General features: G+C 44.8%; 1 protein-coding gene across 1 annotated transcript; it reads right to left on the reverse strand.

Annotated features, from left to right (window-relative positions):
* Positions 1 to 197: 197 nt before the first annotated feature.
* On the reverse strand, positions 198 to 27,319 carry aven (apoptosis, caspase activation inhibitor). Its single transcript, XM_062551620.1, has 6 exons — positions 27,122 to 27,319; positions 26,662 to 26,836; positions 2,101 to 2,171; positions 1,647 to 1,742; positions 1,133 to 1,442; positions 198 to 1,029 (listed from the first exon to the last, which is right to left on the reverse strand). The coding sequence occupies exons 1-6, from the start codon at positions 27,317 to 27,319 to the stop codon at positions 893 to 895; spliced, it is 987 nt and encodes a 328-aa protein (XP_062407604.1). The 3' UTR covers positions 198 to 892.
* Between the last annotated feature and the right edge of the window lie 439 nt (positions 27,320 to 27,758).

The following is a 27,758-nucleotide window of genomic DNA, read 5'->3' on the forward strand; positions in this document are numbered from 1 at the left end:
AGTGCCTTAGCAAGAGAAACTATGCAAAAAAAACCTAAGAAATGAACACTTTGTCCCTCCTCACTGTTTAGTGCTATAGACCTGGAGTAGTGAGTCATCGTTACACCTAGGTTAGTTTTGTGGCTTTAGTTGGAGTTTGTTCTAGAATACAGAAGCTACCATTAGCAATAAGTGTTTATCAGTTTGGATTTGTTCGCGGCTACTGCAAGGGGCTTTCTCAGCCACCTGCACATGATCACGATTACGGCATTCAGATAAATTCACTGCTGAAAAAAAAAAAAAGAATAATGAACAAACTATGAGTTTATTGAATAACAACAAAAACATGTAAACTGCTATTGTATGGCCATTTGTATGTATGTAGTAGCTTTGGTGATCGCCATTTCTTTTTGGGGAGGGGGGAAAAAGAATAAAGCAACCGATGCAATAAATCACATTTGTCAGTCATGTCTCTGAGCACATCAATCCCACAGGCATGAAGTCCCAAAGTCCCATTCATCCACAGGCTTGAAGTCCCAAAGTCACCCAAGGGCACCGCACCTACTGGACTGAGTTATGCCCCACAAAGTAAACAAGGACGCGCATCCATAAAAGAGTCAATACTCAAGGCTTGGACCTTGCAACTTGCATCTTACGTGTTAAGTCTAAGACCTTTGCAGGAAACAAAAATTACAATTCCTCTGCTTGTTTTAACACGGTCAGTAAACCCTGGTGTTAAACAGACTACTTTGACAGAGGCTGAACTGATTGGTTAGGCACGGGTCGTTCGGTGGAACGGTCTGAGCTGTATGTGCAAGCGGCTTCCTTTGCTGCGCAGCCGGTTCTGCGTCAGGTTCTAACCATTGTGTCTGTCGAAGACCCAGTGGAACTCTGTGCTTAAGGTTCTCTGAGGTCAGGAGATCATGCTGTCCAGCCAGTCCTCCAGGTCCTCCTCACTCACTTCCTGTTTCACAGGCACTGGTTGGGGTGCGGTTTCCTCTTCTTGTGGCCTGTTCACAGCCTCCGCGGTTTTCTTCTCTTCACCTGCTTCTGCGAAAAACAAAACATTTTTTAAAAACAAGCAAAGATTACCGTCTGCACTGAAGATTACTGACCTCTGAAATGTGCTTCTTTAAAACACGTTCATACTCACTTTGTTCACAGACTGGAGTAACCTCTACTGCGGTATTGTTGGGTTGCGACTCAGAGAGAGAGAGCTCAGCTACAGGTTTCCGCAAGCCCAGGAGTAGGTCCAGCTCTTCATCTGCCTCTTCCGTACCACTCTCCAGTTTACTCGGGGCTTCGGTGCTGACGGGTGTCTTCTTCACCGGGCTGGAAATGCCCGTGCTGGACACCAGGCCTTTGGTCAGGGGAGCAGCGGCCTTAAAACCCCCTCCGCCTAGCTTGTTGGTGTCTGGTTTGCTCACCATGGTTACAGAGGGCAGTTCTGCTGGTGTGGCCGCCTGGGAAAAAAGAAAAGAGAGAGAGGGAGAGAGGGGGAGAGAGAGAGAGAGAGAGAGAGGATATTGACGTCACGCCACAGCCCTCAGTTCAGTTTTAGCACAATGCAGCCGTACAGACCGTAAGGAAATCTTTGTTTAAGCAGGGCGCTATCAGAGCGGCTTATCAGGTGTGCGGGAGGGAGGGCAGCGCTGTGCTAACGTTACCTGGACCAGCTCGGGCTCCAGACTGAGCCGCTGGTGGAGGGGCAGCTCCTGCAGAGACTGGGCCAGCAGCGCCAGGTCCACAAACACACCCGCCATCTGGAGAGAGAGAGAAAGAGAGAGGAGGGAGGGAGGGAGGGAGAAAGAGAGAGAGGAAGGGAGAGAGAGAGAGAGAGCGAGAGGGAGAGAGAAAGAGAGAGAAGGCGGAGATGAGAAAAAACAGCAACCTGTTGTGCATAAACACACCTGTACACACATACACACAGTACACTGAACAGGTTCATTGTGTAGGGAAAATAAAAACGGTTAAAAAAAAATGAGCATGTTCCATCGATAGGGTAATAATAACAGCAACAATTATTATTACTAGTAGTAGTAGTAGTAGCAAAGGTACCGTAGTATTCATCTATTACCAACAATAAATTAGTAAACAAAATGTAACAATAAAATCTCTAACCTGATGTGCAGCCAGTGAGTCCACCTCCCAGTCTTTCTCCTCAGAGAATCGGAACTGTGAGAACGAGTCCCCTGTGGAAAAAAAGACGACTCAAAGCTCAAACTTTTCTTTCAATATTCCAGCAACATCAGGGAAACTACTGATAAAAAGAGTGCCCTTTTTATCAAACTGTTTTTTTTTCTCACAAAAAAAGAGGGCCCACTCTCCACATTGGCATGACCCTCCATTACCAAGCGAACATTTGAAATGGAAGAAACAAATTGTTATCAAAACACAAAACATCCTGCAATTGAAAATTGGCTGAGGTGCTTTTAGATTTAGGTAAAGTAACAATCTGTACGGAAGTACAAGTCCACGGTGTGCTGTTCTCTTTCTATTAAATACGTGAGGCACATGACAATAATCCACCATTACGGACTTCTCCAAAAGCACAGCTCACATGTGGCACACACACAGTCATTATTTTCACTGTGGCCTCGATAATACTCCACAAAAAGCAAAATCAGAGTACCAAGGAGGATACTTTTGGACAGGTGGACATACCCCCCATTTGTGCATTTGTTCAGTTCCTCCTGCATCTGACATGAACCATCTCTACTCAAGTTAAAGGAAATCTTTCTCATAGCCAATCAGCCCAAGATAATGATCACCTACGATCCAAACGAGTATGAATGCTCGCCTCCATACGTATTGATTAAGCAGTCATCGAAAAGCTGTATCTACAGTGAGAATTCTGCTGGGACTTTAACCGAGACCAATTACAACTGATGGAATGTTGACGTGAAATATTCCCTCAGGGTTACAAGCACCACTTAACAGCCTTTCGGAATCATTTTAAATGAGCCATCTAATGGCAAAGCTCTATCAGGAGAGAGAGAGAGAAAAAAAACAAGTCACCATTGACAGTATCAGAAGACAACCGCTTATTTGGGACTTCATTAATGTTTGTGCTCAGAACAGATAAGCCTCTCGTCATGGGAGCAGAATGTTAGGAGGAGAGAAAAAAAAAACAACAACATGTGCAGGCTAATTTTAAACATCTGTTCCGTATTTTTTGGCTTTTGGCACAAACCAATAAGACCATATGATGGCCTCAGGCCTGGCAGCCAGACCACATCTCTGCAGCCTCCATGCTCTTCAGCAGCAGCAGCAGCAGCAGCATACATTAAAATCAGACTCCCTCTCTCCGTCTGAGTCTCTCTCTCCCTCGCTCTCTCTCCCTCTCCCTCGCTCTAATTAAACTTTGCACTCTTACTTACAACTCGAACAGAATTCGGAACAGTTTGAGAAAGAAATATATATATTTTTTTTTTTTTGAAGGCACCTGCTTTCCATGTGCGGTCTAAGTTGAGGTGAGGTTACTGGCGGCACGAATGTCTCCATCCCTGACTTCCCCGCCCACCCCGGTCTCTCCGCTCCGAAAGTCATTTGCACTTCAGAGCCAGCCGAATGCGTGCGGCGGGCAGGGGCAGCAGGCACTGAGGGCAGGAGAAAGAAAGAAGCGGCTTGTCTGTCAGGAGCAGCTGTCCGAGGGCCCGGGCGCGGGGCAGAAAAGACCGGATGGTCGCCCGCCTCCGACGCATCGACAGTGTGCGGCGCGGCGCCTGCCGCTCTCCTCCTCCCGCCTCCCCGTCCCCAACCTCCCGCGTTCGGCCCTGCGGTCACATACCACCCCCCCCCCCCTCCTCCTCATTCAGCCGTGCCACCCTTGCCAAATGCAGCTGGTTAAGCCGCTGATTGCTCCGCTGAGCGAGAGCGGAGGGTCAAGTGGCAAAGCGGAGCTCAAGCACAGCTTCTGTCAGCTTGGACGCGCTTGCATTCAGGGAGAAACTAAGGGGTTGGGGGCTAGGGGGGGGGGGCGGACAGGCTAAGGGATGATTTATGCGGACATAACGGCACGCCACGATTGCAATTACGAAACGCTGAAGTGGTGGGACAATGACTTTCCATCTGCCACGCGAGTTATCAAACCGACTGAATTATTAACACAATTAGTCGGCCTGTTGGGGGGGATTTTCAAAGTCAAATCTGGCTGAGGGAAAAATCAGGTCGCAAATGGTCGACCGCCTTCTTGTGTGTTGTGTGATTGAGAATCGCTTGTGAAAAACATCTCATGCACGTGCTCTGATGTAACCTCTATTTGACTTCCTTTCGTAATGGACGCCTCTTAGGTAATGCTGGTCTCTTAGCATCAGAGAAAAGGGTGGTGGCTTTCCTTTGAGTGTGTGCATTTGCAGACAGACAGAGACACAGAAGATGTCAGGAGAGAGCTTCATCTACTCCTCCTTGCTCGCACACACACAAACACACACACATACACAGGAACTCATCTCTCTTGCCAGGTCAGCACTGCTGACCATCTGGGAGTAGTGCGTCATCACCCGGGCGACCGTGTCATTCCGATCAGTGACTGGCAACGGTGGAATGGAAGATGCCCTCCTGGCAGTTTTAGAATGTTTCTTTCACTGTCCATGACAGTGCCACGGCAACAGCTGCCATGACGATAAGCTCTGGCCCTGTCAGCGCGACAGAGCTGGTGCTCACAGCACAGGTCACATACACAGAGCCTGGAGCATGGCTCCCATCCCATCTACTGCACACAGAACAGATGCATCTCAGCCTCACCTACTGTACAACTCAATATTCTGGAACATGGCCTTTACTAGAAGTCCGTTACTAGAAGTTTAAGTTATATTAGAGGTCATGGTACAGTGTAATGCAACAACAAACATCCACCAAACTACTCAGTAGCATCCCCTTAGAACGAGTAAACTTTTCTCAATTACTGTTCAAAAACTCAATGATGACTTCATATTTAAATACAGCAACCGTGGAGTCCTATTGTTCGCTGTATGAATGAACAGGTGGATAAACTAATTTATAGAACAGAATTAACGAATGACTAAACTGTTCCGTCAATTAGACGCCTCCTACGCTGCTGAACTGAAGTCAGACCATGATCTCTCCCTCAACCTCCTATAGAGTTACAGTTATTTTCATAGTCACAGCCATAGCACAACAGTGCACCCGGAATAACGAGAAGGAGCTGTTTTTTAAGCAAACAGAGCTACCGAAGAGCTCAGGACTCTATGAAAACACTGCGTTTGAAGAAGCTCCATCTGCCCACTTGTGGATGGTCCTTCAGTTATGCACACGCTGAAACATATCCTATCTGGACTGTTTAGTCTGTAATCACTGGTGGTCTATTAAAAGCTGAACGTGCTCCCCCCCCTCCCCCAAAATGACAAACTATGGGATAGATTTCCAGCTACCAGTGTTTGTGTATCTTTCTGCAACAATCCCATTGTACCGTGATGTGGAATAATGAGCTGCAAAAACTGCTGCTAAACGTTTTCAGCGAGTTGGCCATGTATGGTCTAAGCGCTTCCCGAGCGGAGCGATAACCATATTTGGCCCGCGAGGCGTCTCAGCATATTTGTATTGTTAATGGGAATCAGATATTAATGGCGATTGGCACAGTTTACGACGCATCGGCCTCAGAAGAGTCGGCAGTCCGTCTTTGGTCGCGTTTCAGGCTTCGGCCGTATGTGTGTGTGTTGTGCGTGTGTGTTAATCCACCCCAATCTGTGCGAATATCAATCAAAAGCAAACATCTGCAGAAGAGCCTTGAGTGACTGGGACGCTTCCCTGGAGCTCTGGGAGGCAACCAAAAAGAGACACAAGCCTGGTCATCCGTCGCTAGTTCGGGCCATAAAGCCTCGTATGTCCAAACTGTAAGTGGACGGTCCTTGGGGTGGGACGTTTTTGCAGGGGTCGGTTGGGTAGAGAGAGGGGGTACTGCGGCCCTATACAACAGGGTGGACCGGGTGGTGCTTCCAGCCCTGGCATGAGTTTAGCGGCGACAGATGTGCCACCCCCCCCCCCCCCCTCAGGTTGGCACTCCAAACCCACAGGCCCTCATGCCGAGAGCAAGGACTGAGGGCATGCGGGCAGGCCTTTGGGAGGCCTCTCTCCGAAAGTGGTGCCAGCTGAGCTGAGCTGAGCGGAGCAGAGCTGAGCGTGTTATTAAAAATCGGCCACTTCATTATACGCCACTCTTCGAGAGAGACGCCACAATCTCACAGCTTCTGCCGCCAGGGGAACGCTTCAGCTGTAAAATGTAGTCCTATCTGTTTTCCCTTAATCACTCACGCGTTTATCTTGCACTCTCTCGTCGTTTGCCACCGAGCCTCCCCTGGAGTTTCCTCTGGGCATGAATGGATGTACACTTCAGAAGAGTATGCAGGTGGCACAAGAGCCAATTTACAGTTGTGAAATCAACAACACCAAGTGAGTTTGTGGGGAAAAGAGACTGTCGCATCTTTGTCCCGCAGGTCAGCAAGTAGAAGGTGACGATATCAGTTTTAGTGGTCACTGGTGGTCACCAGATTTTAGAGGTCACTGTGATACACACACATGGATTTACATAGCACCCGTGACTATATACTTATATAACACCAAATAGTAGAACTAAAATGCATAGGACCAATCAGTAGAACAATAGCGCAAGGCTGCTAAAGGATCCTTCCTGCTAATCCACCTTATTCATGAAACCCCACTTCGGTCCAGTTTTCATCTTCCATCCATTCTGTTTACATTACAACTTGTACATTATAACAATGTGACTTTACATTATTATAACTTAGTGCAGTCTCAGCAGGCTTCAATTTATACAATATGACTGACAGGAAAAACATGAAATTAAGCAAAAAGTCCCGAGAGGCTTGATTTTAGAACAGGTACAGTAAGGAACGTGTTCTAAAATCAGTGTAACTTACGGCCTCTCGGGGCTTATTGATTAATTTTACATGGCTAAGGAAATGTCAAGCGCTGTCTACCACGCAATACTAAAATCAATACAACACAGCTATCCAAAAATGGGATTTCTGATCAATTGGATTCTACAGGTATCATGGTGATTGTTGGCCCAGGAATATCGTGGCTCGGTAGTTATTCCTTGCCACCGTTACCCTATGTGCTTGTCTTGACAGTTTCAAGCTTTTAGCTCTGTAAAGCTCCTCAGGGAAATGGCACTGTATAAAGGACTAACTTTGAACTGAACTGAATCAAACTAATAAACATGCAGTGGTCTCATTCCATACTTGCTTATTCTACTCCACCTGGGTCCATACAGTGTTGTTTGAATAGGTTAAGTGTTATATCGTCATTTCATGATTACTGAATACATCATGATGACTGTTTGTCAGCTCCTCCCCACCCTTTTAGTAAAGAGGTTTTGTGTGAACAGTGCCGCTCCACTACACTTCTAAGAGGACACTATCAGGAAGTGGTAGTCCTTTTAACTAACTGGTCTCTAAAACTCCATATGTTTTAATGGCATCTCCTTAGCACACATGTAAAAAGCTGACAAGGATCACACACAACCAAACAAACAAACTCTAGATGCTGGACCGAACAAAAGTCAATAAAAAAAAAAAAATAAAAAAAAATATATATATATATATATATATATATATATATATATATATATAAAAAAAACACCAGATACTGCTCCCAAATGGATTTAATGATTTACCACCTTTCATATGATGTTTCCTTGATGTCACAAGAAAGGTGGCAAACTATGAAATCTATTCGGGAGCAGTATCTCGGGTGCAGACTCTGCGAGCTGAATTAGCTGTTACATGCATCTCATATGCACACATACCTGGGGGCATATAGGCAGGCCTACAGTAGATCAGCCTAGAGGTGGGATGGCCAAGTGTGGCTCCGTGGAAAATTACATGCTTTATGTATGACATGTTTTATTTGTTTAGACAGATAGGCTACCTGTTAGGCATCTATCCAGTTTCTCCACATCAGGGATCGTGCTATTTCCCCTCTTCTTATCACATTTCCCACAGGAATACCCAGGAAGCACATACCTCTTCAAAAGGACAATAGAAAACTTCTAAAGGAAGATTAAACCAACAAATCCTGAACAACATTTTAAAGATGAGACTCTTCCTGCCAGACACGTGTTCGGTTCTTCAGTGAGAAAAGGTAAGTGTCATCTCGCAGTGGGGTGAGTCACTGACACACACACACACACACACACACACACACACACACACACACACACACACACACACACACACACACACACACACACACACACACACACACACACACACACAAACACACACACACACACACACACACACACACACACACACACCTCTTGTTACTCCCTTTAGCCTCTGTATATTTTTGCCAGACTTGATAGATAAACGAGCTGGGACGGTTAGTGTGGTATGTAACACAGCCAATTAACAACAATCAGCTGTGGAACTAACCACGCATTCAATAAATCATTTCACACTAATTGCAATTAAAGTCTGTGGTCAGTGATGCACAGCAACATCAGACAGCTATTCATTCAAAACAACCAATGAAATCAGGGCATACAGTAAAAAAAAAAAAAAAATGAAAGTGTGAGCGTTTGTTTTTGTTTTCGGAAGCAGTGTTGATGGTGTCTCATTAGTCTAAACAGACAAACACCTTCGACGCCATCACACAAGCCAACGAAAGCAGAGCAGCAGCTGCGGACCTCTGTCTCTAGAACTGGTCAGTATAGAATCCCTAGAAAATCCTCTTTCAATTTACAAGGGGACCCAGTTACAGTGACCCCATACCTTGTTACAGTATATGAGTGTCTGAAAAATGTCTGAAAACCCAGCTCTTCAGAGAACATCTCCTCTCACAGCACTACTACAGACAATTACACTCATTGATGCACTTATTACACTCATTGATGCACTTAATGTGTTTTTTTATTTGTTGTCAGAAGGGCTCTTAAAAGCTTAAATGTTTTATCATGTTGGAAGTCGCTTTGGTTAAAAAGCGTCAGCCAAATGTAATGTAATGTAATGAGTGGACACAGGACTAGGCAGATGGACAACAGCCTCTACCTCACCTATTGGGGGTGACTTGGTTGGTCGATCCTTTAGCAGTCCATAGACAGCACACAAATATAAAGAAGCAGAAACCTTGCTTTTCAACTAAGGCTGCACAATTATGAACCAATGCAGTTTTCCAATCGCAAAGGCTGCAACTAATCGTGCACAGTTAATTTGGTCACATTAATCATTTTATATTCATCAGACTCATTGACTGTGCCACTTTGGTGAGCATTACCTAGAGCCTGACAGGCAGGCTACATCAGGTACGTGAGTCCATTCCGTACGCAACTCCTGTGCGTAACTCTGTTCATGTTGCATCTTTGGTAACAGTTAGTTTCCACTATGATCAATGGAACTGACTACAGAAGAAGCAACAATGCATTTCCTCCTATGCGGTGTCTAATAATAGCCATCACGTTGGATAGTGCTGATGAATCGTGCAGTGGATCGAAGTGAATGTGGTGTCTCAGGGCGGGTGGTTGTGGTGGTGGTGGTGGTGTGTGTGTGTGTGTGTGTGTGTGTGTGTGTGTGTGTGTGTGTGTGGAGTAAGGAGGTGCTAGCTCCTCATGCACTCGGCATGCTCACCAATCAGATGTGGCACAACTTCTCAAAACACTATTCAAACACTATCATATTGCAAGACTGTCCGAAAACATCCCAATTAGATATTTTCCCCAAGTTGTGCAGCCCTACTCTCTACTTACCCTTTTCTTTTGATGGAATGATTAAACAGCATTAGAACATTTTGAGTTAAGTTTAACCATCAACTGTACTGCACTGTCCTGCATAATAGCAGGCCTATTGATTTTCATTTTTCCACCACGCGACATTTTATGTCTTTAATTACAATGCTCAGCCAATGAATTATTCACCAGAGCTCTGGTAGTGTCACAGACCAGCCCTGCGCAATGCAAAAGTGATGCATTTCCCAAACGTTGTCCTCCCATTCGATGGTATTCTGCCAAGCTACACTCTATGATGTGTGTGATCAAAGGAAGCCGCTCTCATGAATTCTTAGAGCACAATGCCGAATGTGGAATTAAAAAAAAAAAAGAAGTCGACTCGGAATGACTTGCATAATTGAGTGAATTATATAACGATACCTTATCTCGCTTTTCCGAAAAGATATTTAACAATGGGTGATGAAAATCCTCCTATGCGGTGTTTAATAATAGCCTAATTTAGCCATCACGTTGGATAGTGCTGATGGATAGTGCAGCGGATGGAAGTGAATGTGGTGTCTCAGGGCGGGTGGTTGTGGTGGTGGTGTGTGTTTGAGTGAGTGTGTGTGTGTGTGTGTGTGTGGAGTAAGGAGGTGCTAGTCCTTGAAATAGGTTGTGTTTATGATCTGTATATGGACATAGCCTTTGTTGAAAAAATGGCTAAATACCAACCCCTCCTTACAAAGATCAGTAACCTAGGATATTCATGTAAGTTTGTGGCATTGATATTTGGCAGCCTGGGACATGTCCACAAACTGACAATCAGTGGACTAAGACTGGCAGAGCTATCAAAAGGAAAGTCTAAACAACTGGCAAAATTCTGCTCCATATTAGCTGTGATAGGCAGTCTTGCTGTGTGGCGTAGGCGATGCTTTATGTACCCTTGAATGTCAAAGTTGTATTTTCTCTGAAAATATTTGAATCCTTTCAAAGAAATTTGATTGATGGATTCAAATAAAGAAATCAAATGTGTGTGTGTGTGTGTGTGCGTGCGTGTGTGTGTGTGTGTGTGCGCTAAGGAGATGGTATATGATGGTGTGGGGTGGGGGTTTGCGTTGTTGGGGGAGAGGGGGGGGGGGGCATGGGGGCATGCTGAGGAGTCAAACAACTCAGGTACCTTAGAGCTTATTTCCTAAATTCATAGTCAAAAGAAGAAAGCAAAAGAGTGGGAGAGAGAGAGAGAGTGTTTTCCTACAACAGTACAAATCGCTGAATGGCAGAACGATGAGCACAGGAAACGTTTGCCCTCCACGTTGCCATGGGGTCAAGCAAATAATCGACGCAAAACTAATCACTGCGGCTCAAACCGACCCTCGCAGACGCACTGGGCACAATGAACTGATAAAGGCCCCTTTGACGCCAAAAGCACAGCACCCGCTGCTCAAACAAGCACACACAGGATGGGAAAAGACAAGCAGCCAGCACAGCCGCAGGGATGTATATGAGAGGAGAGTGTGTGTGTGTGTGTGTGTGTGTGTGTGTGTGTGTATGTGTGTGTGTGTGTGTGTGTGTGTGTGGGGGGGGGGGGGGGCTGGTGGACACACCTGACGTCGCCCTGGACAGTCCAGTGGGAAGCATCCAGATTTAGACAAACACTTAACAGTTTTTTTTGGCCGTGGGGCCGTTGTGTTTGTGAGGCCTGGTCTGGTGCCCCTGTGGCCACGACGTCAGCTAAGAGGCCAATCAGCGGTAAATAAGGCTGATGCCAGACCCAGCTGCGGACGCCGGCACGGCAACAACACTGCCGGGAACAACGGCCGTCCCGTCGCCCTGCGTGGGGTCCGGCTGAGGCGCTCGTTAAGGACAGGGTCCGTGGCCTTAACGTCACAACACCCCCTAATCAACAGCGGCAAACCGATAGGCGTCTGGCCAACCAATGGGTGACTCGAATGGGCCATTGATCAAGAAGGGCGGGGTTTTTGTTTTTCATTATCCAACAGCATGAGACACTACACCCACATTTGTTTTTGACAACATAATAGGGTTGTTTTTGTTTTTCTGACAGTACCATTTGGCCAGTTCTGACATGCGCGTATACATCGAAAGCACCGTTGGCCCTAAAGGAGGAGTATTATGGAGTTATGCAAGAATGAATCAGTGCCTTTGAGATTGGCTATAATCCTAGTGGTGGTGCGTAGGCTCCGAACAGAAAGCAATTCTTGAAAGCAACAATGAAGTTTGCAATTAAAGTGGTAAAAAAAATGAGTGACATGCAAACTTTTCAGGTGACCCCCATCCTCAGCGCACTGCAGTATGATTAGACATTTAAAAATCCTCAGCGGATTATTCTGCTTTTTTGGGGTATTTTTCACCACGTCGAACGCAAGCTTCATTGGTGGCTTAATGTGGACAGGCCACATAGTGAGGTCTAAAGAATGACCAGCCAAAGGGGCTGTCTGGGATTCAAAGCATGGCTGGAGTGGGCCGATGACAGTGGCTTGCTCATTAAATCCACACTTCTATGGTAATGAAGTCATTCCAGGAAAATGCCGTTCTTATCTTTTATCTGAACCATCAATAACTGTTTGAACAAAAAGGGCATATAAATTAATAAAATGAAGAGAATTTGGAGAGAGGTAACAACTCATAATGACAAACAAACAAACAACCATAGAATTTGCAAAACTGAATGAGAACTTTGACCATTCCAATCAAATTTGACTAGGCCTAATTCAAGAAAATATTCATGATGGCATAAAGTACAAAAAAACTGTTGCTGCACCTTCTCAGATTTTGTTCAATCTTTTTCTGTATCATGAAAGACTCCCCAAAACAAGGCCTGTAAAAAAAATCAAATCCTCTCCATATATATATTATTTCAGTTTTACAGCTTGAAAAACACATTATCTGGGAAGCTATGCTTGGGCATGAATCTATTGTGAAGTTTTATTCACAGCCAGCCCAACCTTTGAAGGATGGAAAACAAACATGTTCTCAGCATGACTGAACGAATTTTGTACAGCATGCTCATGGATAGGGCCATAGGGCCCTAGATTTGGATTAAAACATAAATATCATACTAAGGGTATAGCAATGCAACTATTTGTATCAGTACACAAAACTGACTCTGTGCACTAAATGATGACATATTGACTGTGTTTACATGCACTTAATCCCTGTTATATCCCTGTTATGATCAGGATTTTGAAGTATCCTGCTTTTGTGTTTGCGCATGTAAATATCATATTCTGATTTCAGAATCCTTATCCTGGTTTTGAGAGATCCGGTTATGCTGATTGTTCATTGTTGGTAACTGGTCCAGGATACTAGTCATCATCTATAGGGATACTAATAACCAGGCTTCTCTGTGTTCATGTAAACATCATATCCTGAATATGATCAAAATTGGGATATACCTCATAGCATGTGAATAAAGTCCTTGAGCTATTCTCACATATATTCACATAGACCTACCCCAAATACCATTTTAGTCCTATGAAAATGACTAACAAATGTAATCACACCTTGTCTTATCCTTACTATTCTTAATGTTGTGGAGACCTAAACCATTAGCACAACATTAGTGAAGTATTGCATTTGCAGACAAAATGCTAATTGATGCCACAAGGGTATAAAAATGACATTATTATGCCCTGAATATGCCTTAAATCAAATCAATAGGCATGCAGCAAAACATTTTTAATAGTCAAGTCATAAAGAGTATGTCTGTCTTCAATCTTATAGAGTTTGGTCACGTTAGGAATCCTACTTTCTAAGATTTTACTGCCCAAACGTGGCTTTCAAAATAAGGCATTTCAGAGAATGTAATAACTAACAAAATCAAGGGCAAATCACGCAAATCATCAATTGAACAAAACTGTTTTACAAGTCCTGGCTTTGGGAGCTAAACATTAGACAGCAACCATTTTCTTGGATTTGGTCTGATCTGACACAGAATTATCCAATCTTCAAAATGGTAGGTTTCAATCGTCCCCAAATGTTGCTCTTTTTTTTTTCAAAGAATCATCAGTTTTTTAAAAAAAATAAATGTCATCATGACTAGGAGGATATGACAACACCTCTTGAGACGCTCCACTCCACTCTGTGGACTTTATAGCATACATTTGATTGACTACTCATCATGGCAGAGACATGACAAACATTCACTGTGGGATTGCTCCACCTGGAGAAGAGAAGCAGCCTTGTGGAGCACAAAGGACTCTGCTTTTTCCACGACAAACAGAATAAATCTACTCAAAGCTCACAGCCCCCTCGCCCAAAAAAAATCAATACACCTTACAGGGAAGTATGGCCAGAGTCTAATGAAAGAGGCAGGTCGACAGGGCAGCCGAAATGATACGTTGATAAATGTGATCGGAGCTTATTAGATTGTCCAATTATTTGGCCACGAAGGTTCCATCTTTGGCAGAGCCAATTAAAAGGGACCAAGACTCACATCCACAGTTCCAGTGACTGGAACAAGCAACCATGTCAAAGCTGGAACAAATGGGTGCAGAGGTGCAGTACAGGGTGATGCCATATTGGCTATCTTTCATCTTTGTATTTTTATGTGGATATGCATCAATGCTTACATGCTTTCTCTCTTAAAAAAAAAAAAAAAATAAAACACACCAATTTGCAAAATTACTTTGCAAAATAACTGTTGCATAGCATATCTTCAAAACCAGACCATCATCAGTCACATCAAGCACAGCATTACATCTTGTGACTCGTTCCTCGTGACCACAAAACTCACAAAAATCTATTCCAGCCACGAGAAAATAACGCGCAGCAAGAATCTCAAAGGCACCTGAAATTCTCACAGGGCCTGACACAACCTCTCAGGGATCAGATCACTCTCGCAATTAGCCACTTCCAGCTTCAGGTCCACAGTCTCAGTGTTTAGGGCTAAACCCTTGAGAATAATAATAATAACAACAACAACAACAACAAAAAGCCATACCGCAAAAATAAATGGGACATTGGGGACAAGGGATAATTACTTGTTTGGAATAAAATAAAACAAAAAGGCTCCAGTGTTTTTCTTTGAGGGTTCGCTCCACTCATCCCTTAATGAATAGAGGATGCTGCCTCCAAAACCCTAGCCCACAACACAGCCCACAACAGCCATTAAAAGCCTACGACTACTCATACAATGCCGTTTTCTTCACACCATTTGATGAGAGTATGTGAAGGGGGGTGTTTGTCCTCCTGTATTTATAATTGCGACTGTCAGACACCCGGTCAGTAAGGCATGTGAATGCTCGACAGGAGCAGAAAGGGTTTCCTAGCACTGAATTTTTGAGCGCGAGTCATTTTTCATGAAGAAAGACTAGGCACACACTCCTAACCTCCTCAGGCTGATGAAGGCTATTGCCAAAACATCGGTCACAAATTGATAGTCAAAAGGAGTTAAGAGTGCGCAGCTACTCTTTATTCCTTGATATTCATTTCTATATATATATTTCTATCCAGCACCTCTCTTGGGGTGTGCAGAATTCGTTCACCACATATATTCACAGTGAGTCATATTTCCCTGAAAGGCTGAAAGGTTGCTGTGAGCAAGACCTGCTCGGACACATACACAACATGCTCTGGCTAAAATATCATAGCACTGTGTCCAATTAAGCAAGGTGGTGTACCTCACTGTGATGACTATAGAAGGCTTCAGGTGGATTTATGTTACTCTTAAGATGAGCAAGGCTGGCAGAAAGCCAAGCAGATGGCACAAGAAACAAAGGCGCTGGGCGACTGATCGAGAATAAAAAGAATGATAAAGATGCCATCAATCCTGCAGAAAGTTAATGTGATCACAGTGAGCACAAACTGTTGGAGAACGCCAGTCCCATATTTAAAACAGGTGCGTGTGTGTGTGTGTGTGTGCGTGTGTGACTGGAGGCGGATGGGCCAGGGATCCAGGCGTTCTTTCGCTGGGGCTCCTGAGCTTTTCAGACACCAGCGTGGGTGGATTATGTGCATGCATCCAGAATACGATTACAACGACAACATCAGAAAAAAAGGGGGGGGGGGGCACTAAACAACTCTAAAAAGTCATCTCCCTCACCTTCACTTGGCACAAACATTTCACAACTCACAACTGAGTTACAAGAGCTTATGCAACAAAAGGTGAAGCTCTTGCATGCCGCATCACGCTCATCAGTCACGATCAAAAGCATTCCAACTTCACAAAAATGAAACAAAGTGATTTGGAACAGAGGAGAGAGAAACCAGGAGACATTTAGCACAATTGTTTCCGTTCGGCCTTAAATCGAAGTAGGGGATTACGTAGACAAAGTGGTGGTGACGAGGCGGGGGGAGAAAGAGTGATGTCAGGCGCTAGGTGTGACCAGGGGGACTTGTATGATCTGATGATACCAGATAAGGTGGGAAGGTTGCGGCGGAGGCATACCAGAGGGGACGACAGCCTTAAAGGACTCTGACACAGATGATGGAAGGCCCAGCTGTTGACAGCTACAAGAATCGAGGCCATGGCTCAGAGCGAAAGGAGACGAGGGAGGGAGGGGCGGGGGGGAGGGGGGCGAAAAATAAGAGTCTCCCACAGGTGCGCTGTCACCTACAATCAATCAGCGGCCGCCGACCTCACATGGAGAGACACGTACCAAAGCCAGACGCCCCTCCAAAGACACGTCTTGCCATGCGCTCGCCGCTCGGAGGGGATGCACAGAGGACTGAAGGACAAAAGAACAGGACGGCAGCTGAAGTTCCCTGTGCGACCGACAGACAGACATACCGTCCGTCCTCTGTGGTGGTAGGTAGGGTGAGGTGACCGGAGTGGCGGTGTGTGTCGTGTGTGTGTGTGTGTGTGACGGTGTGTGTGTGTGTGTGTGGGCTTTGAATATGATGAAGGCGCGCACGGCAAAGGGCCGTCACCATATATTCATGTGTCTCATTAAGCGTCCTCTGGGATGCATAACGCGGCTCATATCCTCCATTACATCCCCATTACGCTCAATACAATTTGAAGCCTGGAAAATCCATGGGAACAACGGGCGCGCGGTATTACATAAACCATTTCCCGTCAATGTTAGAGGCAGTCTGAAGGACTCGTTAAAAGCAGCTGGACCAGGGCTGCTTCCCAGAGGCCCCGCTTGACAACCTTGTGCTCATTGTGTGTGTGTGCGTACGTGTGTGTGTGTACATGTGTTGTCTGTGTGTGTGTGTGTGTGTACATGTCTTTGTTTGTGTGTGTGTGTGTGTGTGTGTGTGTGTGTGTGTGTGTACATGTGTTGTCTGTGTGTTTGTCTTTGTTTGTCTGTACGAGTGCGTACATGTGTTGTCTGTGTGCTTGTGCTTGTGTGTGTGTGTGTGTGTGTGTGTGTATGTGTGTGTAAGCGTGTGTGTGTGTGTGTGTGTGTGTGTGTGTTGACGCATGTGTGTGTCACTCATTCAGGGAGAGTGGGGCGGTTAGGGGAGACTGCTCTGGGTGGTCTGATAGTGTGTCTGTACAAACTGTGCTCTCCTCTCGGCGGGAAGGAAGGCCACTCAGTTACCCCAGCACACCTGCGCACAAGACTCCTGATAAGAAAGGAAGAGGAGAGAAGAGAAGCTGACGAGTCCACAATGAAATGTACGGAACCTTCAAGGAGACTCCAAAAAGACCAATCCCGTTCCTTCACGTTTTCATTCGCTGTCAGGAAACGGCAAACCTACAGTAACACTAATAACGCAATCCATCACAATACACTGAAATCCAAATAAGGTACTGCGGGAAGTCTTTGTCATACTGTCTCGTTCATTAAAAACAGGCTGTCCGTCTTAGTCTTTTAGCGGAAGGACACACTCAGTTTCTGGTTCTTTCTTTGACAGTTAATGGTGCAGCAAATATTGAGGCACTGTTGATAGCACTAAGCAACAAGTCCCCTGAGCATGAAATCTGAGGCTATTAAATCACGATTTATTGTAGAGGTTCTTATCAATGTTCCACACATTAAATACCTTCAGGCCATCTAAAGTCAGTAAACACTGGATCCCAACGAATGGAGCACTTATGAAGACAGCTTCTGACTTCAAACAGCGGTCCTTCTAACAGAGGAACTATTTATTCCCGAATTTGAAAAAAAAATAAAATAAAAAATCTGTTGCTCAGCTGTTCAGTCAGAGAAGCGCTACAGGCGCACAGTCCCTCAGCGAGCATGAAGACTGACATTTGCACTCTCAAGTGTACTTTTATTTATTTTTTTCTAACGTGGTGATTGGAATCCTTTTTTAGCAAATGATGCAGCAAACAACCTGAGGCACTTCAAAACCTTATCCGACGACAAGTCCTCCAAGCCTGGTCCTGCATGCATTAGGACTACTTATCTCTGACTGCAAAAGCATAATCTGCTGTACTTTGACAAGGACTATTAGTTTGCTATTAATCAAATCGTTTTGACAACCTGAGAGACTTCAGACTGTAACATGGGGTTTATAACAAGGAGGAGCCCAGTACCGTAATTAGTACCGACTATTAGCCGCGGCTTATTCATTGATTTTGCAAAATTTCTTCAGCTATAAGGTTAATACAGGTATTAAAATGGTTTTGTCTCTTTTAACTTGCATAAAACACTGTCCTGCGGCTTATACACAATGCGGGAAATTACTGTAGTGGGCTCCACGTGTAGTCATTTGGCCACAGTTACACACAAATATTCCTGAAGTATTGTGGAATTGTAATTCCGTAGTTACAAGCAAATATTTATCTCTGAGAAATGGTGCATCACACACCAAAACTGGTGGCTAAGCACATAGTTGGATCAAAGGGTTAGGGGCTGGCCACTAATCTCCGATAATGTCATACAGCATTATGGTCAAGGCAGTTGTGTCATGGCAAAGACATCAGAGTTCAATGTCATATTTTCCTCTTTAAATCCAACTTCTTCCCAATATCTTGCATACTTTATACAGAATAAGGAAAAAGGAAGAAAAAAAACCTTGGCATTTATGCTCTCTGTCTCTCACTCACACACACACACACACACACACACGACAAGATCAAAGCAGGCAAGTGACACAAGGACAGACCAATCAATATGATGTCTTCTGACATTTTTTGATTTCTCAAGGCCAGCAAGAATCCGACAGCTCGATTTTGGGGAGCCTGAGGTTGAAACCCACCTAACGAACATCATCACTAATCTAAAGAAAGTTTCCCAACAAGCATATCAAACTAGAGTCTCCTGCGACACTTTCTCAGCATGGGCTGCCGGAGAGGGCAGAGGATTGGACCGTCTTAAAATGAAAGGGAAAGACACAGGGATTTAAGGCGCCAAAAGGAAGCACCACTGACGGAGGACCACTGGCCCCTCTGTTACACAACACACGACAGAGTCTTATCTTGACTAGCCAGGTCAAACTGCAGGGGGGAGGGAGGAGAGAGAGAGAGACAGAAATAGAGAATACACACACACACACACACACACACACAGATATACACAGCCCACTGACCAAGCTCTGCAAACCCCAAAGTGATGATGGTGAGATACTATCTCTGGGTGACAAACATTGGTGACTGTGTGTTTGAACAAATAAAAATGTGGATCTGCCCTTAGTTGGCCACCCTGACAGGAACTGTTCCCCCCAAGCTGTTCAAACACACAGTCACTAATATTAGTCACCCAGAGATAGTATCTAGTCCTCATCACCACTTTGGGCTTCACAGGGCTTGGCCAGCGGGCTGTGTCAGAGGCAGGGTAATTAATGAGACTGTTATGCATCAGGAAGCCTCATCCTGTCTTTGCTCACCCCCGCATTCTCCTGACACACACACACACAATTATTCCCTCTCCATCACACACACAGTGAGGTCCCAACAAAGCCCCCCCCCCCCACACACACACCTTTTACTCACTCCAAAACCAAGTCTACACTTACACCCCCCCAAACCCTTCCAACACACAAACACACACACACACACACACTCTTAAACTGGGGGTGGGGTGTCTCTAAGTCGTTGAAACATGACGATCTGTCTGGCCCTGTGGGAATTTCTCCACCCAGCCAGTGAGGGCTACAGCTGTGTGTGTCAGCGGCAGCGGCTGCGGCCGCACATACACAGACACACGCGAGCGCACGCGCACACACACACACACACACACTCGCCAGAGTAACGGCAGCGGCAGCAGCGGCAGAGGCAAGAGGAGCAACAGCAGGAACAGGAGCAACAGCAGCAGTGGGGAGGAAGAGTGAGCACGCCGGCTCACAGAGAGCGAGCAAGAGAGAGAGAGAGAGAGAAAGAAAGAGAGAGAAAGAGAGAGAGAGAGAGCGAGAGAGAGAGAAAAACCCTAACTAGCATCTGCAGCAGAGACCTCAAGAGCTCATCCGAGGCGCTTGGCCACAAGAGCTCCATCTCCTTCATCCATCCATCCATCCATCCATCCATCTGTCCGTCCGTTCGTTCATCCATCGTTCCACTCTCAGCACACAACTCCTTTTCTGGGAGGTGAGAGAAGGGAGAAGAGAGGAGACGGCAGCTGGACTTTTTAGACCTCCTTCAACAACAAACTCATGAGCTTCCTGTGGGGGGGGTGTCATAACTGACCACCCCACCGCACCGCACCCCCATCCCCCCTCCTCCTGGTGGGGGGGGGAGATCACAAACCTAGAGGACAGAAGAGTGCGTCTCAAACCCGACGCTGTGAAAGTGGGGCTGAAACTGGAATGAACTGCACGAACGGGCTCTTTTTGGAGTGTCGGAGCGACCGCTTTTGCACGTGGACCTCCGAGGGCTGAGGTCATCCTCCAGGTGCTGCTGTGCTGAGCGACTACTCCTGGCGCGGGCTGGAGGGGAGAAACTATGAGCCTGGGAGTGCGGCCGAGCGGCTGGAGGAGAGAGCTCACCGGCCGGAGGGGCGTCCAGGCTCCAGGGTGCGTGGGGAGAATAGCTGCTGCTGCTGCTGCTGCTGCTGACACGGAGATCACCGTTACCAGGTTTCAAGGGTACGTCTGCCTTCATTGGCTCTTCCTCTTCCTCGATCTGTGACAAAACTGGCTTGGTATTTTGCAGTTAAGATGCCAAAAGAGCAAAAAAAAAAGACAAAACGAAAGAAAAAAATCCAAATCCAAAAACAACCATTTCTGTATGACTGACCATACTTCCCCAGCTGCGGTGACAACTGTTGTTCGCTATGCGTCGTGAGTAGATTACAACCTCGCTCTGTTGAATGTTGAAGAGGTTAGGCGTGATTAGCATTCCCAGTAGAACTGTGTAGTAAAATGGATCAAAAGTTTGTTTGTTTTTTCATCTGGCTGTGTACTCTTTTGACTACCTTGGCATATTATATAAAGCAATATTGTTTTAAAAAGCATTGTGTAAGAAGATCTGGCAAATGTAGTTCTGAACTATAACTGTGTATTCAGTCCAGTCTGGCATCCTCTGTGTGTGTGTGTGTGTGTGTGTGTGTGTGTGTGTGTGTGTGTGTGTGTGTGTGTGTGTGTGTGTGTGTGTGTGTGTGTGGGAATCATTAGCTGAATCATTAAGCGTTTATGTCTCATCAGTGACATTGTTGCCCATTTTTAGCGGAGGTGGCCACAACAACAGGTCATGTTTCTCAGGATGACGGCACTCACAGCTAGAACTCCGAAGGGCTTTTCACAGCACAACATTTGCTGCAAAATCACACCAAGTTGCAAGATTATCTGCCACTGTGAAACACTGGCCGTTTTTTTTTGTTTGTTTGTTTGTTTTTTCCTGAACTGAAATTATGTTTGTCATACATCGTCAACAGCCACTGATGAACAAAAACTAAAAATGCCATTATTACCTCTAATTGAACAGTTGTTTTCAGACAAAAACTGAAAATATTTTTTTCCATTGATCCCCTGACTCGATGTCGCTTTAATGAGCATGGACCTCTTTGCACAGTTGTGTGGGTGTTCAATCAGCAGTCGGTTAATACATTCAGGCAACAATGAGACACTAAATAGCCAACGAAATTAAGTGAGCCTTTTGTCCTGGCTGCATCATCCTTAGCAACACCACCTCAATCACAAGAGACAGGAAGAGAGGAAGAGAGAGAGAGAGACCAACAGAAACAGAAACAGCTAAAGCTAAAACCCACAAGACACAGTTTAGCAATCAATTCAAATTCAAATTAACTCCAGCCTCTAATTTAACACGAGTACGCTTTCTGCCTGAATGAGGAAAGATTGCCATTTTGGATGCAAGAAATTCATCCAACAATACAACTAAATTGTGGTGTAATCAGTATTCAATTAAATCCCATAGGAAGGCCAGGAAAAAAGGTGGAAGCAACAAAAGCACCTCATTGAAATTCCAGACAATAAAGGTATTAGGCATTAATACACAAAGGCAATTAAATCGCTTTGATGGGTGACAGTATTTAATTGAGGTCGGTGGGGATTACAACGAATGTGGCATTTGTGGGTTAGAGGTTTAGATGTTCTTTGTGACTGAGCTGTCATGTTGCCTTCAGCCGGCATTTTCAGCACTCCTCAAAGCTGGACATCATTTTATCCTGCTGCTCGTGATGAAGGGAGATCGTCAAAACCGCTGTCGGCAGACTCTCGTGTTGAGAGGCTACCCTGTCTGTCTGACTGACTGGCTGTGTGTGTGTGTGTGTGTCAAAGAGAGCATTTGTGCATCTGGTTGTCTATATGTGAGAGATATGTGAGTATTTGTGAGTGTATGGATGTACAGTATGTATGTGTATGTGTGTGTGTGTGTGTGTGTGTGTGTGTGTGTGTGTGTGTGTGTGTGTGTGTGTGTGTGTGTGTGTGTGTGTGTGCGCGCGCATGTCCTCTCACAAAATATTGCAGTGGTGTTTCTCAACAGCAGCAACAATTTTCATCCTGCCAATTTTACAGAGCTCAAAACAAATCATCACAAAACACCTGGGATCGCCTGAAGATAAGCACGGATGTACTCAGTCCGGCATCTGTCAGCCAGTGCTTTCCCTAGCTTCTAACACACAGCCCCATCATATGCAGTTACTTAAATTATGCAGTCCTTGTCCAATTCATTAGACTTTTTTTGATAAATTCTCCACACCATGGGGGTTAAAAAAGCCTTTCTGCTCAGTCGTGCTTCAGTAGAAAGTAAACAAGCATCATGGTTCGGACAGAGTACAGTAATACACTAATTCTAGCCAGTCCACAATTTGCAACAACATTGCGTCACTGAAGGCAGGGATGTATTTGATTAGCTCTCGAGTGCAAATATCGGCAACAGTGGCGACGCACAACAACGCACTCATCAGGAAAGAGGTCATTGTGCAAATCCCAGGCGTGGGCCAAGATCAGTCAAAAATTATTCTTGGACAAAGCCGTACACAACACAACCGTTGAAACCAGAGTTTGCTATATAATAATTTGCCTCATATCAAATCTATCTTTAAATGGATAAAAATAGGCATCTATGGTGAAGATAAAGTCATGCACAACACAACTGTTGAACCACAGATAGCTATATGACTAATTTAGACTCAGATTCAGATTTATATTGGTATTAATTGAGTGACGTATGCTGAGAGTACGAATGCGGTTCAGGCACACAGTAGGCTCATTCACAGATGCTACTACCACTGACGAATGGCGCGACTGCTCTAATAACTTCTGAGACACAGAGGGCCTTGGAGGATGAGGGGGGGTCAGGATGTCGCGCCATGTCACGTCACGTCACTGTGCTATTTCTGCCTGAAACAGATCAGGCGTCACCCCTCTCGTCCTCTCTCGCCGCGCCGTGCCGTTCAGCTTAGGTCTGCATCTCTGTGCAAGACGTGTCCACCACACTACAGTGGGCGGCAGGAGGGATAATAACAATGCCGTATAGATACAGAGGTTCAAGAGGATTTGATGTGAGAAAGAAAAAGCAAATAGATACATTCAAGGAAAGGAAAAAAAAGCAGATATATTCATAGAAATTAGGCTTACTGAGGGTGAATCAAGACAGAAGGAAAACAAAGAAGAGATTCAAAAGAAAAAGATTCAATGCTTGAAAAGAACGGCGGGATTTCCTGAGCGAGGATACGTCTTAACTTTGCCTGTGAAAAGGTAGCCTTCAACTTCAAGGTGTCGGGTCAACAACATCAACGATTCACTCCTCTTCCTCCTCCTCCTCCTTCTTTCTCTCTCTCTCTCTCTCCATCTGTTTCTACGTGTCTCTAGAGCGCGTCTGCTTCTGGTTGCATTTGCAGGCTAAACGGACGGCTCCGAGGAGAGCCTTGACTTGGCCTTTCCACCACAGCAATGCATAATGGAGACAAGGACAAAAACAAACGCCTCTCCCTGTAGCTACAGTATGCTCCTGGGTGAAGCCGGAGCAACAGCACCACTGGACCTCGTCACGCCAGCTCTGAAGGCTCTCTAATCAACTAATTAGCACATTACGCCAAATTCTTCATGAGCATTACAGCACAGGCGCAAGCCACGGCTGGCCAATTATTCGTAAATAAATATTAATAAATGAGTCAGAGTGATTCAGAAATGTCTGGAGAATGTTAGATTTTGAAGGTACACTAATGTACAAGGAATTCATGTTGTAATGAGGTGGGGGTGGGTGGGGGGTCTAAGAGTTCTGAAGGACAACTAGGGAGGGTCAAGACACCGTAAAAACACATAACTTGGCTGTTAAGTACATTTCCCATAAATCTAATAGGACGCTGAAGGATCGCATCTCTCCCTCTCCCTCTCTCTCTCTCTCTCACACAGACACACACACACACAATTAGTAAAGGGGATGGGGAAAATGAGAGCACAAACTGGTGGGCGTTGAAGAGGCTGTGCATGTAATCCACTGAGCTATCGTCTATGTGTTATATAGTCTATGTTCTCCTCACTCAGTATCAGTCTCCGCATTTAAACACTGATGCCACTCAAGCATACTTAGAAACAAAAGGTCTCTCTCAACAACTGTACAGTATCACTGTAAACCAAGTAGACTCTCACTGCGAGAGTGTGTGAGTGTGTGTGTGTGTGTGTGCGCGTGTGTATTAAAGAGGCTGGGAACCTACAGTATGTCCGTACAACTCCTGAATTCACACATAATTGCCCAGGGAAAAAATGACAAACCGCTACACCCACCTTCAATTAAGTGCACTCTGGGATGCTCTAGCCTCTGGAGATGACTAATCAGACAGAGTAGGCAAAACTCTCAGTGAAAAAAAACATAGATGGGAGACCAAAACAAATCACTAGGCTTCCAACAACCGGAAAAGCAATTATAGTGTCCTTCAACCTGTGCTGGATACACAGATCATATGACCTTTGGTTGACACAGGACTTCTAAGGAATGTTCAGAATCAGGACATTGTTTAAAAAAAAAGTATGCTTTTATAAAACCAGAACTAAAACAAAATTGTAGCTTTGATCTCCCTCAAGCTTGTTATTGTCATTTTTTATATTTATTTGTTTAATTTTTCTTTTATCTACTTTTATATTTGTGTTTTCAACTCTTGATTTTCTCCTAATCAATGTTTTACATTATTTTAATTTCTGTGTGTGTGTGTGTGTGTGTGTGTGTGTGTGTGTGTGTGTGTGTGTTCGTACTGTGTGTGTGTGATAGATATATTGATAGATACTAGGGCTGCACGATTTGCCTAAGTTGTGCCACCCCTGATTGGTAAGCACACCCGGTGCACATGAAGCACAGCATCCCCGAACGACTATAAAGTTCACCAATCATCATTTCTGTGCCTCTCATGCATTATGCACAGCCACTAACCAGAAGTAGCACAGTCAAGGAGCATGTCATGAATGTGACAAAATGTGCTTGATTAGCGTAACTTCTAGCGTGATATGCACATATATACAAACACATATTATTTTATTGTTGTTTAACATGAAAGGCATTGCTGTTTAACATGTCAGTCTACATCAAAGGCCTGAGGGGTTGACTACAAAATGAGTAGTACGTTCATCTTGAAACCTGATGTGTTCAAATTCAACAAGAGGCAGCAAAACAAAAACGTTTTTAAACAAAAACGTTTTAAAAGGGCAAAGGAGAAAATGTCCACCTGAAACTCTTCTGTGCTTGTCACACCTCAAACTTTATGCTCAAGGTACCACTAGGTTGCTGTGCAGTATAGTGTATTGCCAGCCCAGCACCAGAGATGGTTTTCAGAGCATGTGGGAGTAAACTCTAGCTTTGCCACTTGAGTGCGCAGTGCAACAACAGTCCTCTATTCGGAAAAACCTCCCTGACATAAAAAAAAAGGATAAACATATGCGTGTGTACACACACACACACACACACACACACACACACACACACACACACACACACACACACACACACACACACACACACACACACACACACACACACACACACACACACACACACACCACACACACACACACACACAGGAAATAAACATTCCTGTTGAGCAGGCAGATTAGGGAAATGAGAGGCAAATCCAGCAGGTGCCTCCCTAGAGTAGCTGGTCCAATATGTGGTGATAGAAACTCATTTTCCAATTCAATGGGATTTGGTCTTGTTAAATTAGACGAAATAATGTGTTAATACATTATTGTTTTTCATTGGCTTTGTTTCATAATGTCCTTGGCATGGTTAAAAGGGGGGAAAGTATTTGCATTTGGTCAGGGACCACCGCAGAAAATAACACAATAAATGTCTTTTGTGTTCTGGCCAGGCATGAAACGCAAGACTGAAATGAGCCCATTTGAGTAATTTCATTGTGCACTATTACAAATGCCTTGTCAGATATTTTCACATAATTTCCTTATCATTACACAACTGACTTGTGTAAACTTCACTGTCTGCAACTGTACCTGTTTGGGCAAATCCCTCTTAATTGTTTAAGAACTTATTTGAGTAGACATTTAACTATTGTCACACTGACAATGGATGTCTTAACATAATGTCCTACCCCAGTCCTCCACAAAAGCATATTGAAATGAGTCTAGCAAATAAATTCTATTTGGACTGACGCGACTGAAAAGGGGGCAGATTCTGTCACTGTCAGGTCTAACCATGTGCACTGATTTGACAGAATGTCACCGCGCAGTGTTTTCCTTACCCGCTGAGCCCAGGAGCGCATGGTAGTCCGTTCCCCTCTGCACAGGCACGTCATCCTTCTGTTCCTCTAGCTCGGACGCCTCATAGCGGTCCCAGTTTGATTCCAGTTTTCTCCTGGAGAATACAGCACTGCGCCCCTCGTCCTCAAAATCTGCATTATCGTTGACATCGTGGCCCTTTCAATGTAACAGTTAACAAGGATACGTTGTGATGTCTGGTACTGGTTGTAGTTTGCAAAGTTTGTTAGGTGCATGCGCTTCTACTAACAACAACAAATGCAACGTATCTGACACGAGCCTCGAAATACCTCACATGGTGAATTATTCAGTAATGCAGTGTTTTCCAGAGCAGCTTGGTGATTATTCGTGGTTATTCACAGAGGGTAAAATATACTTGCTAGATAACTATGTGATGGTTAGCCTGGGAAGCCTCGCTAAGTAGTCATGCCATCGGCATCTCACCCGGTTGCTGAAGTCCGCTGCAAGAGTGCCGCGTCCTCTTCCCCGATAATGATCCCTTTTGCCCCTTCCACGGTGGTGACTACCTCTCCCACGACCACCTCTGTGTTCACCCGAGAAGCCAGAGTCACTTCCACCACCTCCTCCTCCTCTTCTACCGCCGCTGCCACGGCCTCGGTGCGGTCTTCCACCTCCCTCCATTTCCAACGGGTGTTGTCCGGAATAATTACAATGCAACACGCTGTCGAAGTCGTTGTTACAGTGAATATTGTCCGGAGAGACACGAGTTCCTTTTTTTCCCTTTTCCTCCTGCATTATGTTCTCATGAAATTACCATAAATTATGTTAGTAATAATAATAATAATAATAATAATAATAATAATAACATACTCACAATAAGCTACAATTGAATCACATTGAATACTGTCCACAGAGACAAAAGTTGGTCTCTTGCACTTTTATGTTGTCAAGTTTAAAAAAAAAAAAAATAGTCTACATAATCCACAGTAATGTCATTTTAACTCATGATGTATTACGATGATTAATCAATAAATTAATATTTCATGTTACATTTTATAAGCTGTTCTCTGTTCTCAAACTGAAATAAAGCTGCCTTACCTTGCCTAATTCTCTTTTCCTT

Source organism: Sardina pilchardus, chromosome 12 (genome assembly GCF_963854185.1).
Source record: "Sardina pilchardus chromosome 12, fSarPil1.1, whole genome shotgun sequence".
Lineage (NCBI taxonomy): Eukaryota > Metazoa > Chordata > Actinopteri > Clupeiformes > Clupeidae > Sardina > Sardina pilchardus.

What these genes read in the sequence shown, in the direction of transcription:
- aven (XM_062551620.1), bottom strand. Translation starts at nt 27,319, where the DNA reads ATGGAGGGAGGTGGAAGACCGCACCGAGGCCGTGGCAGCGGCGGTAGA. An exon ending in CAGCGGACTTCAGCAACCGG is followed by an intron (nt 26,837 to 27,121) that starts GTGAGATGCCGA and finishes TTACATTGAAAG; the next exon opens with GGCCACGATGTCAACGATAA. An exon ending in TGGAGCCCGAGCTGGTCCAG is followed by an intron (nt 1,443 to 1,646) that starts GTAACGTTAGCA and finishes CTTTTTTCCCAG; the next exon opens with GCGGCCACACCAGCAGAACT.